Source organism: Odontesthes bonariensis, chromosome 15 (genome assembly GCF_027942865.1).
Source record: "Odontesthes bonariensis isolate fOdoBon6 chromosome 15, fOdoBon6.hap1, whole genome shotgun sequence".
Taxonomy (NCBI): domain Eukaryota; kingdom Metazoa; phylum Chordata; class Actinopteri; order Atheriniformes; family Atherinopsidae; genus Odontesthes; species Odontesthes bonariensis.
In genome coordinates, this window is record NC_134520.1 from 28,292,323 (window position 1) to 28,310,045 (window position 17,723).

Consider the following 17,723-nt stretch of genomic DNA (forward strand, 5'->3'; position numbering starts at 1 on the left):
ATTCATAGAAGACAGAGATAGAAGAATGGTGAAATTAGGACAGCAAGTGAGAAGTTGGAGAGGAAAATGAGTTCAGAATCTTGGTCAAACAGTGGTGAATATCAATATGAGGGCAAACTGGGATAAAGACAAATAGGGGGGAAAAAAATTGGAAAAAGTAGGACGTACTGGGTTGGAAACTGATCAAATTAGTGCTTCGAGTGACCAGTGAGCAGAATGCACACAAATGGATATAGAATCTCTTTTTTTTTTGTCACTCAACAAATCAGATCAGATAGTCTTGACAAATGAACAAGATAAAAAATATGAACATTTACATTCACACATAATCAAAAACAGAATATTTCAGGTCTCATGTTATGCTGCAATCCAATTAAAAAAAAAAAATGTAGACTGGAGTACATCCATCCACCCATCCATCCATTTTCTATACCCGCTTAATCCAGCTCAGGGTCACAGAGGGGCTGGAGCCTATCCCAGCGAGAGGCAGGGTACACCCTGGACGGGTCGTCAGTCCATCGTGGGGCCAGAATACATCTTGATTAAACAAAGATCTGTCAAAGTATCGCCAGAGGTAATTATGTACTTTGTGGTACATAATACAGCTGAGATGATTTGAAAAAGGACAAGGAAAAAGCAAGCCTTAAGCTCACTGAGTATAAATCAATCATATCAGACTAAAGGTGTATAGATAAGTCAATTATTTAGCTTGAAATGCAAATGTTTGATCAGCTGCATCATGCTTATTAGTCTCGCTCCAGGCAACAGTGATATCTTTAAAGACTTGGTTCAGGCTTAACATTTTTACCGTCTGTAAGTATATGTCCATTAATAATTGTGCATCTTTGGAAAGCTAAGACGTGCAGATATATTTCTATTTAATGTCCCCTAACTGGTGCTTTCAGTTATTATAATGATGAAAATATATACAGTAAAGGTGCCTTAATCTTTTCCCATATATTTTCAAGTCGACTTTTTTTCCCCCTCCTTCAACAGTATTATGCCGACACACATCTTCATCGAACAGTACCAATATGCTGTATTTACACAAGGACAAGCTCGGATATTAAATATAAAAAAGCACAATTCTTCTGCACACAATTTCAGCAAAGACAGATTTTTTTCCCTTCATCCCATAGGGTTTGTGTGGGGCATCAAGTTAGAAAATAAATAAACCAAGGTGAAGCACCCTAATGACATGTTAATCTTGCTTCAGGTTCAGTGACAGTTTCTTCATGCCACTAAATAAGGCAAAAAGAAAAGGCTTGCTTTATCTAGCGTACTTCATTGACATGATTTCTCCACATGAAGTAATCTTAGAATAAGTGAGTGCATGTGTATGCATGCATGTACAGTGGACCAATCAGTGTATGCATGAGTTGACATGAGTATGCACTGTAAGTGTAAATTTGGTTACATTTACTTTTTTATGCATGACTGAAGTTGTTTGGTTGCTTGTAAGCATTAGTACATAATGTATGTGTGAACACATTGATTTTAACATCCCCGGATCGCACACCAAGAACTGGAGCGTGATATTTCATTATAATGGGATGTATTAGGCAACAAGGGACAATTATATTGCAAAAAATATTGCTGTATTTGAAAAAAAAAAAAAAACACAAAAAATCTCTTTGCACGGTTTACAGTAATTTTATACCTGAATGAAAAAAAACAGATCAATTTATTTTGAATTGACTCTTGAATAGCTGTGCGATGCATATTGTAACATGCATAATCAATCAACCCATATCAGTATTTGATGTAAAGTATTAACAAGAAACAACAAATACTTTTTAATCCTTTCGCACACTGAGTTCAGTTTAGATAATCAGCCCTTTGGTGCTGAATGTAAATGACTGAGTCTGGATGCTAAGGCCAAGGCTGTCCAGCTAAACCTTGCCTGGAACGTTGCCATATTACCAACTTCACCCAGTGTTGTCCTTCAGATGTAAAATCCAATTTACAGAGAGGGCGTATGTGGTTAATATCAGATTACATTTTAAATGAAGGTTAGTGTTGATTAGTGGCTTTCATTGGAACACTGATCTCCAATTATTGCTGCCCTGAGGTAGGGAGACAGGGAAGACCGTTGAAGAAAGAAAGATGAAAGTCAAGGAAAAGACGAGAAGAAACTAATGAGGGAGGGCATGCTCAAAGAAAAAAGAAAGTGGTCTCTCTCCTTTTGTTCCAAACCAGTGTCATTGTGGCATATTCACCGATGGTAACAATTTCTTTCAAGTATCTATTTTTGAGAGGTCTGTTTGTAGCACTCTGTGGCTTCATGACTTGCAAGCTTTGTTGACATGTACAGAACAGACGCAGGTACCAAATGTATCAAAGTCTATAAGGAAAAATTGGTTTCATTCTTTTTTCTCAATAATTTCCAATCTGCAATTTTTACATTGGACATATGGAAAATCTAAATAAAGGCAAGTGACAGACTGAGATTCCCCATGTGTCTTTCAGCTGTTTTTCTTTTTAAGGAGATGATACCCTCACCCTCTCTTGTTCCCTTTCTCTGCATTTTTCTCACTCTAGGCTGTGGAACCATTAGCAAAGTCTAGACTATGTCTCTGGCAGTGCCATGAGGGAAGAAATACAGCGCAGCACCAGTGCTCTCATAGGAAATTGCCACTGGTTCCAATGGGGCTCTGTAAACGGTTGTTTAGTAGAGGGTACATTGGACATCAAAAGATTGCTGCCAATGGCAAGCACTACATTGAAACTAATGCAAGACTGTAGGAAAAGGGAGACAGTCAAAAGAAAGCAGAGGGGGTAAAGGCAGTAAGGCCTCTCTTTTGGGATGCAGAGTGTTGGGCTTACTGGCACTATCCAAACCCTGCACCAGGCACAAAAGTAGAGAGATAAAGAAAACCTCTACTGAAAACCCAACCGTAGAGAATTTGGCTTTGACTTCTAAAGTTTCTGAATGGACTATAAAAATTCCAGGATTCCAACTACTGACTCTGTAATTTGGCATTACACGTGATTTACTCTGTTAAGTTGTAAGATATAGCATGTTTAGTAGCCTCAAGACAACAAAAACAGTGATCATTGTTTGGTACAACAAATTAAACTAAATAAATCTGAGGAGGAGAATCACAGGATAATGTGAAAATGACATAAAAATCTACGGGATACATTCATAAAGAACTTTAGAATGAATCGCATTTAATGACAACACGTGTATTATACCTGTTAATTCAAAAGTCTATTTGCAATTTCAAGACTTGTAGCATAAAACTTGCACCATAACATGACTGCATTGCATTTACTGTTTGAGTGACAGGACTCCGGCGTTGTGCAGACTGGGACACCAATCTGAGAGACGATTTATGATTCGAGTCTGAAACTGTGACTGCACTTTTCCAGCTTAGACATCTCAAATGCCTTCTTTTAGAATTTTGTCTTATGGTCTCATGACTATCTGCTGCCTTTTCATTACTGTCCTCTAGCCTTTGCCTGTTTTGAATGTCAGACTTGTTGTCAATTAGGGGGTTTCCTAAAGAAAAAATAGAAAACCGTTGAAGGGATTACTATGAAAATTATGCATGGCATTTTACAGACACGAGCTGGGGAAACATTATCAGACTGCTCCACCTTCACAAGACGTCCTGTGTAATTTACAACATATTGACCGCCGATCAATTCTAACTGGCCAAGAGCAAGGTTCGCTAATCGAATTGCAGAATGGAACTGACAAATAAAACCAAACGGTGGTCGTTGCTGCATAGTTATTTTATTTTTATTTCTAATCGTCTTGTGCAATATAAACAAGGACACGAGGTGTTTGAACTCCACACAGCAATAATACAGCCTTCCAAATGCTCACAGCTATTAGAAAATTCTGATGAAAACATTTTACATTGAAACCCTTTAAAAGAGACCTTTCTGTGTTAAATAATTCAAAAAGTTTTTTTTGTAAAAATAAATAAATAGCTGTAATTCAAAAATATTTACTCTCCAGTTTCATGGTAATTTTCCATAATAAATGCACTTTTAAATTCATGAAAACTTACTGAAAACGAGTGCAAATGATTCAATGAAACTATGAGATTTTCCCTGTGTGACGTGTGAAAGTTATATCCATAACGATATACAATAAGAAAATAAGTATTGTGTGCAAGAATGTTTTACGACACTGTGTGCTGGGGGAGGCCTCCTATCTTTGCCAGTTCTGTCCTACCTTGATCTACTGAACAAAGAAGTCTAACATGACGTTATGATATTAATTACATTGTCCTCATTTAACATAGACAGTGATAGGAGGGAACGACAGGAATGTGTCATGACCTTATGTGGCTAATGCTTCAGTAGTTGAAAGTATAACCATCTGCGACAAAAGGTTTTGAAGTAGAAAGCATAAATAGCAGAAGTATCATTCAAAAACTCAGACAACCCTGTCAGCTTTGTGATATGTTGCAAAGACTTGTCTAAACCTTTGTGTTAACTGATTCCAGCGACTCTGAGCCTGAGGAATTTAATTTTTGTCCTGTTCTACTGTCTCGTTAAATAAGTACATTTGTGGTTTATGAGACACAACAAAGTACAGCAAGTTACACATAAAACTATAGGTGTGTAATGATAAGCTTACAATAATTAAGAGACAAAGTTGTGGGACAAAGACAAAGCGATAGAAATAGTTAGTTAACTTTTCAAGTACAAATGAAATCTAATTTAAAGTGTTTTTACATGTGCCTTGCACTATATATCGCCTTTATACTTGTACTTGTCCCAACAAAAAAGTAATTTCTGAGATGTCTTTAAAAATAGCTCAAGCTTTCCATCCATAGATGTGCGTTTAGTACCAAGTATTGTAAAGGTGTAGACAGCAGTCTCTCTTGAGAACAAGCGCAAGTGCTCGTTTACCACTTTGGTGGGTTTTTGTCTGAATGAGAGATTGATCCAGATGCATTTGTATACATTCGGCCTCAGAGGAACCCTGTGGACCCTGGTGGATTTGTGCAGATGACCAAATGATCATCATAATGGCCTTCCATACAGGTGGTGTAGAAACCATGAGTTGGTCTGAAGACTACATTTCACCAGATGAAAAATATAGCTGTGTAATATTCTTGTGCAATCAGCCACTGAAATGCAAAGCTCAAAGGGAAGATGTAGCAGAGACAATAGTTTTGATATAGCCTTGATAAAACCTGTCACCCTAAATGCCAGTTCTTCCTGATAAACCTGATGATGATTTTTTTTGGGGTGGCAACTGAAACAGTTATATGTTCTTTGATGTTTTTGTTAAATTAAATCCCAACAAACTAAATTGTGGACAAACAGAAACAAAGGAAGACCTAAGAAGATATGTGCATTTCAGGAAGTTGTGGTTTAGTGGGAGCACGTTGTAGCCAATGAGTAAAATCCCACTCTGGGCAACAGAGCTTTGAATTGAAATAACATGCATCAAGAGACCATAAACAAATCAGACTTCTCTGTCTCTGAGGTGGATGAGTGATCGCAAAATGCTCACTCGTACACTCCCGGTCTTCTTAGCTCTATAAGAGCTTGTGACTCTGTTACATTTCCTAACTATTTATGTCAGTGTAGTTACTTGTGTGTCTTTTGATGAAAGGGTCACTGACTTTTCACTGGGCTGAAAGAGCAAAAAGGACACACACAGGTAGAGAGAACAAGAGACAGGCCACCTGGGAAATTATGGCTGGGACCACCGCCGTTTCAAGCATGAAATTGAAGCCGTCCAACAATGCAACTCACTGGATCCTTTCCGCTCGCATTCCAAAATAATTAACTAGCACAACCTCCTGCCTCCCTACTTTATTATGCTGACCTGCCCATTGTCTCAGCACCACAGACATAGCCAAACCCACTTCACTACACAGGGACAGGTGGAAGTGATAACAGCAGCACTGGAGAGAGATGAAGAGGGAGAGATGCTAATTCAAGCTTTAACAATACTTGTAACCAAAGCACAGATGGCTGTACAGTTGCATTATACTCATATATTGGTTAATTCTGACAAATTAAACTTAAAATGGTAACTGAATATGTTGTCTACAGACAAAAGAATCCACATTCTTGTATAACGGAATCAATTAATTTTATACAAAAAAGACCTTCATGCATGCACTGAAATCCATAGAGAGCCATCCATTTGTTAGCTGGTATAAGGTAGTAAACAGAGAGAGTGAAAGGCTGACATTCTCATACTTTGAACTGCTCACTTTAAATAGCAAATTAACAGTTTTACAGCTTTTCATCAAAACCAAGCTCCCCAGCAAGAGCTACAGTACCAAAACAGGACCATCAGGCACAACATACTATAGCAGGCAGTTTTGAAACAATTTCCTAGACTCCCAAGAGGTCTATAATCAATCACCATCCTGGAGTCAAGACTGACGAAGATTGTAATCTACCTTCTTCACTATGTAAACATTTGAGGCTCGGAAATAATGAAGCTGCTTTACCTATTTGATAATGTGAAAGCAGACAAAGCAGCAACTACCCTCCAACTGCCTTATTGTCTACTTAAAACATTGTAGGCTACAATTACCATATGAAAAAGAACTTGAAGAGGGCAGTAATAACTGAATATGCCTAACAAGTTGGCGAGCTGTCTCGCTGTGATGAGGGGCACTGCTTTGACAGTCTCTTTAAATGTATGATTTTAATCAGATGGATCCTTGAGGCTTTGGGTAAGCTGGGCAAAAAATGAAATAGGACAGTACTAAACGCATCACGAATAATTATGATGTAAAATTATATTCAGAATATAAAATTAAAATCTACCATTAAATACAATTTACACGGCAAATATGTTGAGTCCAAAGTCTTACAAGGGAGTTTAATTTGAAACGTATAAAAGAACTAAATGTTCGGGGCGGTCGGTGGCGTAGTGGGTTAAGCAGCCTCCCCATGTACAGAGGCTACAGTCCTCACTGCAGCTGGCGCCGGTTCGAGTCCCGCACCGGACAGCCCTTTGCTGCATGTCTTCCCCCTCTCTCTGCTGCCTGCTTCCTGTCTCTCTCCAACTGTCCTATCCATTAAAGGCATAAAAAGCCCCAAAAAATATATATATATAAAAAAAAAAGATCCAAATGTTTCAAAGTTGCTCTCCCCCCCCCCCAACTTAAATCACAACTGCTTTGAAATTATAATGGCAGTTGTGATGTAATGGCACTCACTTTTATCTCACACTGCTACTCTACCCCAAGCAATGACTTCGGATCGATTTACAGTCATCAAAATTCTCATTTATGTTGGTCTAGTTTCTCCCTCTGTTTCACAATGGGTTGTAGAGGCTTTTCAGTACAGCCTTTAAAGTATGAGATATGGCTGAATCGACTTAGAAAAGATTGCTTATTGAGATGATGATTCTGGTCTGAATACAAAATATTATCTACATCCTCCAAATATAAGTTTAAGTACTGTTGATGAGAGTTTCTTTCTATACAAAGTTTTCATGCATCAATGGGGGAGAGATAAGATCACCTGGACTTGTAAAAGGTATTGTGTTTAAAGAAAAAATGAGGGAGATAAAATATATTTTAAGAAATTTCCCACTTGCTTCAAAACTTCAGTGTGCAAAAAATTATTTATCAAAAAGCTTCTTTATAATCAATTTATGACTACTAATGATGCAGCTCCAACAACTATTAAGCAGCGATGTCTGTACTTACGATTGCTGCACAACATTGGGGGCAGACGTGCACTCTTTCATGCATCAACCACCACTCGTCTGATTGAGCATTTTCTCCACAATCCCCTCCAGGCACGGAGTCATTTTCCAATGTGTAATTACAGACAGCTACATCGGGGCCTGTGTATTGCATGTGTGTGTGTGGTTTCAGAGGAGTCATTGAAGGTCCATAGTTAATCAGCAGTCGACCAGAAGTCTCCGGGATCAGCCCATTGATTCCCTCACTGGGCAATCAATTTGATCAACGGTGTTACTTAAACTGAACTCAGATCAGAAAATGGATGACAAACAGCACAGAAGAGGACAGACTCGAGAATGCAATATGGGCTGTTGAAATAAGTCACGTTATATGATTTAAGAATTAGAAATACAAGCTAAAATAGAACACCACAAAAAATTTATCAATAAACTATACGGAGGCAATAGAATTAAAGCATTTACCCTTTTTCTCCATGAAATATTGATTAATTGTGTTTGCTGTTGTGGAGGCCAGGAGTCCCTAACCAACAGGCTGTGAAGTATTTGTCACCATGCGGCCTGATGTCTGATGCAGACTCTACATCCACTAATCACACAATTAAGGCGGATTTACACTGAACTGGAAACATTTACTGGACTTATGGCAACTCAAGGACTTGGAGTCACCTTTACTGATGTTATCCTCACCTTGCAGTGAAGTTGCTTTACTGGTGACACCTGGCTGCACCTTGTGGGGCTGAAATGATCGTGTGAGGGCAGAGTTTTAGTTTATATTATTTACTTGTCCCCATGTGTATGGGTGTGTGTGTTTGTCTGTGATCTCACCTGACGCCTCAGTAGCTCAATGTAGATAAGAACTTACTGAGCCCTTGCATTATCCACTAAAAGACTTTCCTATAGATGGTATAGCTCTCCTCTCCATTTCAAATAATCTGCCTTAATAGTGACAATTGATCACATTATTTAGGACAACTATCGATCATTCTGTTTCTGTGTTACACAAGCAAGAGGCTACCTGTTCCAGCTTTTTGCTGCAGCATGGGTGCAGTCTCAACAAAAACGTTAAAATCTGAGGTGTCGGCTGCTCTAAGATGTGTTGTTGCTGTTGATGGTCCTTTAGCTTTGTCAGAAAAGACAGAAGTCATGTTGGACAAAAATATTTTGTGGTAGAGTACATGGAAGTGTTAAAAAATAATCAAGATTTTTCAGTGGAGCAATTATCTACATCTATTGTTCTTCATTTTAGGAAAAACTGGAAGGAGATGACCAAAACGGAATATTTTAATTGAATCAAGCTGCATTTGACCTACACAAAACATGCCCTCCACTTTAGGATTTTGCAGGAGTGCACACAAAACTGTCTGGATTGGATGAATACTCAAAACTCACTAATCTGTGTGGGATGAGAGCGATGCAAGTTGCTATCTCGCATTACAGTTTTTTCCACAACTATCATCATTTCCTCATTTCTCTTCTTAGTAACCTCAAATTTTCTATAAAACCGATGCAACTTATTTTTCAGAAATGTTATTCACTAGGTTGGTAAAGACCACGCATTCCTTTCTCAGAATGATTTGGCCAGTTAAAGTCACAGAAAATACAACTTGTTTGACTTTCACATTTTCAGTTTCACCCAATGACACGCTGCCTTCTGAGGTTGGTAAGAAAACATACGACACAAAACACTAGATGCACACAAACACACAGGAGCTGTGAGGATCAATGCGGCTGAAAAAGTTAGTGAAGCAATCGCAGTGTCTGACCTTGATTAGATATAATGAGACGTAACCACAAGTCAACTTATCTGATGAAATGACATACAGTTCAACTTGTGATGAATACTAAATACAAGTATTGACTCTAGCTTTACACACGCTTATGCCGTTGGACACACTTGCAGCATTAATGTGCATGTATGCACACCCACACATGCTCCTTGCCTATGTCAATCAGACTTATCACTTTGAAAATCTTCAAAGTACCCTTTGATCACCTCTTTGAAATCCTTGATAAAAATTGCAAATGGGAGTTGACTTGTAGTTCTTGCCACATAGAAAGTTTTGTGATGAGGGAGAAATGGAGAGACAGACTTCTAGTTGTTCTGCCACAGTATGTGATGTGTAGTCTTTGGAGAAGTAAGCTTAACACGGAGATTCTGTGTAATGTCAGGATTCTACCTGTCCTGCTATGACTGGCTGTTAAATAACTTGTCCGAACTTGCACGTGAGGTTTATAAATCATTAAACATGGTGTTTACTGTTTTCTACTAATTTTTTTATGCCCTGTTAAGATCAACAGGGCACGTTCTTCTTTGTTGTCAGTTTGAGTGTCGAGGATGAAATAAATAAAAAGCGGAGGCTCATCAGTTGTGGCAGTATTGTAGAGATACAGTAGGCCTACACCTTGATTTCATCATTCAGAATTTCACAAACAAATGAAAAAATAAAAGCCTTAATGCTGAGATGAAATTAACTCAATTCCAGTTGTGCGACAAATGGCTAACTGACTGATGCAACAAAAAGTCAGCTTTTGCAACGTAGAGGTACAACATAAACTACGGAGTATTGAAAAAAAACACCACCATTCACTTTTAGATGCCAGTTAACGTCCCATCAATTACGTAAACACTAAAAGTTCTTATATACAGCTTAACGCCTACATACCAAAATAAAGTTCCTTTAGAATTATTATATAAGAATAATATAAGATTCTTTTCCACCACATAAAATACAAACAAGTGGCAGCTTTGGTTCTGGTAAGCCCCTCCACATGTCAAAGTGACCATGGGCAAGACACTGAATTCCATATTGCCGACCAAATGCCCATGTGTGACTGTATAACAAAAAGTGCTACATTAACAAAGCTCTGTTTGTGTGAATGGGTGAATGAGAAACGCATTATAAAAAACTTTGGAGAACATGTCTATCCATATAACATCCAGTAATTTCAGTGGGTGGTGTTCTAATTTTCATAACAGCGGCAGTGAACGCACCACCTGCCAGCCTTAGAAACAAATCTGTAATAGGGCCTGTCTGTTTATAAGCTTTGGTAGTTTTTCTTTTAATCATTATAGTAAAGATGATTTGAACATAGAATTAACAAAATCAAATATGCAGATCTATTTAAAACGATGTTTTGGACAAATGTGTACAAACCTTTTTGATATATCAACAATTTTCTAGATTTAGTAGTTTCTTTACATAAAAGAGATGCAAATATTTTTTAAATCAGTTGATTGATAATTAGACATGCCATCCTCACTCATGCATTTCAAGTTTCCAAAATTACCTCGAATGTGTAAAAGAACTTCAGTCTTTTTTTTGTGATTAAGGAACTGTGGAACTGTGCTTTCCATCTGCCATTTGAGAGGTATTCAATGTGCTGATAAACACACATTCATTTTGATTTCTAACCATGGTGACCAGCAGTGGTGTAGTCTACCTTTTTGAGGTGGGTATACTGTATAGTTGGCCAGTCATAGGCCCGTGGTACCAAACTAGGGGTCGGGACTCGGGACCCCTCGGGACCAATAGTAGCCCCTTAATGCACGCCGTACCTCCAGTGGCGCGCTGTAATAGTCATTGAAAAGTTAAGTACCATAGTACTACAATACTATGACATAACGCAGGGCTTTTAATAATGCACTACGACTTGGTCATTGCCATTCTGGTAACAGCACATTTATAATGCTGTCTTAACGTGTTAAGGGACAAACATGTTTGTGGGGTCGCAGCTTTGCACTTACCTGCCCCTTGCATGCATGAGGGACAGCATAAACTCACTTTGATTGTGTGGACTGTGTGCTGTGTATCTCAGTGGTAATGGGACTCCCTGTGGCACTTAATCTTTGTACTCATCCCTCATAGAGCGAGACCTAACAGAGTGATTGTTTTAAAGCAGCAGAACACCATCACATCTTGAGACAGGTTGTTTTATATATATATATATATATATATATATATATATATATATATATATATATATATATATATATATATATATATATATACACATACATATATATACACATATATATACACATATATATATACACATATATATACACACATATATATATAGACAAGGGCTGTCAGAATTAATTAATTGTAATATATATTTATATGTGTATTACATTCGTTTATATATCTAATATACATAAAAAAAAATATATATACACACACATCCATTTTAGTTTTCCACCTTCCACTCCTATAGGGGGCGCTGTTGTGCGTTAGAGAATCACCGCATTCAACTAATACAAAGAAGAAGAATTTCTATGGGACGTTATTGTCAAACAACTGATAGTGAATCCCTGGGAGATTGACTGACTGCCGCAATTTCCGAATGAATGCTATTCTGAAGTGTTGTCGTTGTATTGTTAAATTATAACAAGGCTTCCATGAGAAGTGGTAGTTGATGAAACGTGGCTGTGCTATTCTAAATATTGAAAAACGAATTTTAGGTGGGTATACGGAAATCCACCAAAAAAAGAGGTGGTTATACGCCGTATACCTGCGTTCAACGTAGACTACACCACTGGTGACCAGTAAGCAACATAACTATAAACAGGCTGTGCTACCTTGGTCATGGCTTATGGCAGGGTATGTGGATTTGCACAAGTTGGAAATATACTTTTCATAATCACTGTACAGCTGAACATATCATTTAGAGCATATGTCTTTTCCAGCATCATAAGGTGTCTAGTTCATGAAAAAAAATATTCCAATTCTCACTTTTTATTTCTAAGTTCCATTAATGGAAAATAAATGACAAAAAATACAGACATCCTGTCCATTTTGCTACCCTGTGTGACCTTGATCAAACCATATATGGAGGCCCTGTGTCACACCGTGCAGCCAACAACAAAAAGCAACTAAAAGCAATTTTCTGAGGCATTGTACAAGAAATAGAAGGTTGACCCAGTGGTTAGAGCGCAGCAAAATGTGACACGCAGAAAATGGGCAACCTTGAAAATGTTTCATGCTGAATAGTGTGTACATGCATGCATGTGTGTGTGTGTGTATGTGTGTGGAGATAAACTATTTTACACTCAACATGTGACAAACAGTGAAAAACACAATGATGTAATGCTGATGTATAAAAGTTTTAAAAAATGCATGAAATTGTGTGGACTTCTATTCAATTGAAAACAGAAATTTGTGTGTGTTCGTACACACTTATGCAACACTGCTAATAACAAACATCAGAAATGTCAATTGCTTATGTGTGTATGTGTGAAGACCCACCTGACTGTGTGTTCATAGCCTAATGCGTGTCATTGCTTTGGTGATCGTTTTTGTGGCAATGGTTGCCATGATGTGGTTGTGTTTGTCTGTCTGTCATGCAGAGCGACTGTGCTGCTACTTACTGCAGATTGCATCAGCCTCATCTGAACCGTCTGCACACTCCGATTCTCCATCACAGCGCCACCTAGCCGGAAGGCACTGTCCATTCTTACAGGCAAAGTCTGTGGTTGCACAAGTCTTCTTTGCTGTGGAGAGAAAAGAATTGGTGTAAATTATCAAATGTCAGAAGGAAATGCACAGTTGCACCATGTCTCTTAGTACTTAGTTGGTCATAATAAAATATATTTGATAATAAATATATGAAAATGTCTTAAACACAGCAAGTGATTTCTGATAAGCAAAAAACATAGAAAGAAGCTGCCAGTTTTCTGCAAGTTGACCCTTCATAATAACGAGTTCAAAGCTCTGTGCACATAGATTAAAACTAAACAAGTTAATATGCACGGCTGGCATCATGAGATTCTGAACCAAGTTCGAAGTCTCAAAATTAAGTAGTTCACGACCTCCTTCAATGAAAACATATTAGCCAGCAGAGACCCAGTGACAAACGCTTCATTCTAACAAAAACAGAGCTGCTGTGTGAAAAAATCTGGTCTGAAAGTACAACGGGAGATAAAGTCATTCCTGTGACACTGCATGACACAGGTGACAACGGTGTCTGTGTGCAGTGTAGCTGCCTGCATCAAGGCCGGCCAAAAGAAAAGTTCAACTTAGACTACAGGTGTTCTGCTCCGGCTTCCTGCTGTGCAAAGTTTTACATTAAATCCTTCAGATTCAGCTGATAGGCTTCACTCTGTTTTCATTTCTTTATAGTTCATGTCACAGCTGTGCTCACCTCATGTTTATCAGTTAAAAACGGCCTTGTTCAGTTAAAAATTCATGAAACATATCAACGGCACATTCAAGCAAAAGATCAGAAACTGCACACATTCACCACCATGTGACCTCAAGGAGTTGTAAGGTACAAACGTACCAGTCCAATTACTATTTAACTTGTGCAGGCAATGTTTTAATGCAGAGGGTCGCAAGCTGGATTCTTGGTAGTGTCTTCAAGTGCAGCTTGTAACAGAAAACACGAGGGATGGAGGGGCATTTCATTAGCCTGCCTTTGATGGTGCCTCTTCTTTGAGGCGGCCTTAGTGGATCAGGGCCATAAGTCTGGTGAGATCCCTTGTGAAAGCTTTTCATTTAACAACATCATATAGCCCACCTGTGTGTGTGTTCTGTACGCATCATTTTTTCTAATGGTACGTTGCAACATATGTTGATCAAATTGTTTCCTGGAAGACCAGCCTGAGGTGTTCATTGGTAGCTTAATTAGACCGCCTTTGCAGAACAATCTTGTGCAGTGCTTCATGATGGTCTATGAACAAGGTTTTGTGCAGAAAACTGAACCACATGGGCCTGTCAAAGGGAGAGGCCGGAAACAGCAGCTGCAAAAAATGCACAGCAGAACTATGATGCACCGCTGGTTAAAACTAATTAACGACACAATGTCTTTGTACATTCCCATCTCTCTATTCTATACTTACAGTTAAAGGGGGGAAGCTTTTTAGTTTCTTGGTAATTTGTAAACTCTTAAATGTCCAATGGTGAAGTATGACTGAAAGCACAACTGGGAGCCATAATAATGAAGATTTATCGAAATAAACTGACATCACGTCAGCTAAGGGGACCAAAACTTTCTATATGCATACCGAAATTTACCTACAATGAATGGCAGGTTATAAAAAATTATTCACATACAGACTAACACATTGATTTTGAGAAGAGAGAAAAAAGAAAAGGGGCGTCTTAAAGACTTTAAAGATATAAAACTGAAAAAGGTGTTGGCCAAGAATGAATGAGAAGCATGTATCAGACAAAAGGTAAATAGAAAGAGGAGGAAAGAGAGAATAGGGGTACAGAAACATAAGACAGGAGGGAAAGAGGCCGTCGAGGTGAGGTCTCATGTAATGTCATCAGTCTTCACAAAAGACCACATAAATCCCTTTCCTTCCTTTCCAGCATGTTAGCATAAATCCCATTTCTTCCAGTCTGCTCTCCCCGTTTTTCATCTTTCCCCACATCTCGGCCCACAGCCCGATAACAGCACACAAATAATATGAAGCCAGCAGTAAAAAAAAAAAAAAAAATCACAATACCATTGTAGATCACAATGAACCTGATGTCAGATATCCATAAATTAGGATTTTCATTCTTCCTCATATTTTATCTACTGTCACAGGTCATCTTAGTCCTCTGCAAATCCTACTGGCTGAATTCAGAAGAGGGTGCAAAACAGTGAAGGTGAAACACTTACAACATATCATATTCATGAGGATTAATTAAAATGCAGAAGCAAGTAAATGTAAGCCTTTTCAGTTTCCATCAATTCTTTTCTTAACTCTTATTTCCTCTAATCGTGAGGACAAAAAGGAACATAACATGATTCACCTTGGCCCCTCCTTATGGGAATCACTGAGAAGCTTTTTTCCCCTCGCATATAAAAACAGAAAGAAAATTAAAAAGTGCCACTGGACAGACGTAAAAACACAACTATAGAACTTATGATATTTGGAGCACGTGGAGGACAGATTCTGTCGACAATAAAATGATTTGAGGAATTTTTAAATCAACTGAAAAAAAAGACACTCAAATCACATTCAGAAGGCTTCCCATATCTTAAATGGCTTCCTCACTGCATGTAATGGCCATGTAATAAAATCATTGCTGGATTATGATTGTATTACAATAAATTGGATTGTAACTGCCTTGAATTGGACTGCGTCTGCCTTCAGATGATATTTGTTGTGATTTGGTGCTATATAAATAAAGATGATTTGAATTGAAAATCATCTTTACCATCCATCAGTCATAAGGTTTCAATGACTCCCGCAGATGGGTGTGCACAACAGTTCGTAAAGAAAGCCTCCATTTAATCACATGAACATTCATACATTGGTAATTTTTCAGCTGCAACACCAAAGTCAATCAAAGTTGTCCCTGCAACTTTCACTCACTGTGCTACAAAGATTCATCTTTAAGGGCGGTTGGATATATTTAAAAAAAATAAAAAAAGATCAATAACAATGAAAAAAAAAAATAATAATATCAAAAGTCTGCACACACCATTGCTCTGAAGAGCTGCAGATGCACATGCACAAACAGTTGCCTCCATCAGAATTCTGAGGCACCAAGACCTGACATTTATGAGTGTCATCCATATGGAGAAGGCCAAATCTTATGGGGTGTGAGAGTGAATGTGGAAGCAAGAGGAAGTATATACACATTAAACAGATACACACACACACCCTAGAGTTGAAACAACATCTCATTTTGGTCCCTTTTCCCTTGATGGAAAAAGTGATGAATATTTATGTGAGAAAGCAGACACACCAGAGGAACTTCTAGTGGATTTCATCCATATTATTGAGCCATCAATAACTTTGTTTGCTTTTAAAATGCACCGACACTCAGTCTTTCTCCATCATTCCACTTCTCTTGCAATTCAACAAGGTGTTTTCTCAGGCTTATATTTCACAGACAATGATACTGTTTGTTGGGTAACTAAAGCAGAATGTCACTGACTTTTTGTTGAGATTTATTTTGTTAATACTTAGCTAATTCATAGTCTACCCAATTAAAAGTAAACAATAATGCCTGTAGAGATGTCCGTTCTGAATAAACTGCTCTGGCCTCCAAACTGTCCATTAATTATTGATAATGTAACAATAAAAACGTAGGGACAGCATCCCCCCTGGACGCAAAGCACATCAAATCACATCCCTGACATCTCTTAAGAAAGTAGTATGCCGAGTTTGAAAATTTCAATAAACTTTTGAATCTTTAAAGGCTTTCAGGTGCTCAGTGACCTTGTGGTTCCACATAAACTCACAGGAACAGTAACTCACAGAGCCTCTAATGGGAACTGCAAGGTGCCTTTGCATAGGTCCTAAAAGGGACAAACTGTTTTTTCTGTATGAGAAATGCATAAAGAAAAAACATAAAAGTACACCCTGACTTTGATCAATTCAGATTAAAACTGAAACTTTATCTGCTATGTAGTCATGAATGGTCTTCCTCTTCCCCTTTTCATGATGTCAGTGCATTGTTTTTTGTATGAATAAACCATGAGTTGGGTCCTTCAACACCAGAAGAATTTGCAATTATAAGAAACAATTATCACAGAAAAATCATAGGCTGTGTACTGCCTGGTGCAGCTTGAGCTGAACAGGAAATGGGATGGAGGATGGTCCATGCCAGTGATTACGGTGATCAGGTGCTTTAGTTTAGAAAGTGAATCAGCATTTTCACTGAAACTACTTACAAGATGTCAGTTATCATCATTAATGGACAGTCTGAAACTGGTCAAAACAGAGTATTCGCCCCCCAAAAATGGGCTGATGCATGTTAATTAACTTCTTTATAATGTAAGTGTGTCAGATTCAACCAAAAGTCAGCTAAGTCTCTGTGGGTTTGATTAAAGAGGATTTAATTTAATACTGAACATTCTTGCTCTGTACTAGAATTAGGAAAAAATTCACACTGATTAGGCGTCATCTACAGTTGTATTATATGAAGTAATAACTTGTATAAATATTAAATATGCTTTAACACACTTGTCAAGAACAAATAAGATAGATAATATTTTACAGAAAGCAATGTTTAATAGCTTTTGAACAATATTTTAGATGGCAACATTCAGATGATCGATATACTGTAAATGTTTAACCTACAAAAGGGTTGTATTGTATTGTATGCTCCCCCATGTCCCATGCATCAAATTG

At 37.9% G+C, this 17,723-nt stretch overlaps 1 protein-coding gene across 4 annotated transcripts in view; it reads right to left on the reverse strand.

Annotated features, from left to right (window-relative positions):
• lrp8 (low density lipoprotein receptor-related protein 8, apolipoprotein e receptor) overlaps positions 1–17,723 on the reverse strand; it is a 153,363-nt gene that overhangs the window by 66,038 nt on the left and 69,602 nt on the right. For all 4 annotated transcript variants that reach the window (XM_075485847.1, XM_075485845.1, XM_075485846.1 and 1 more), the window contains exon 3: positions 13,017–13,139. In XM_075485847.1, the coding sequence (XP_075341962.1) occupies positions 13,017–13,139 (123 nt within the window). The remainder of the gene's footprint in view (positions 1–13,016; positions 13,140–17,723) is intronic.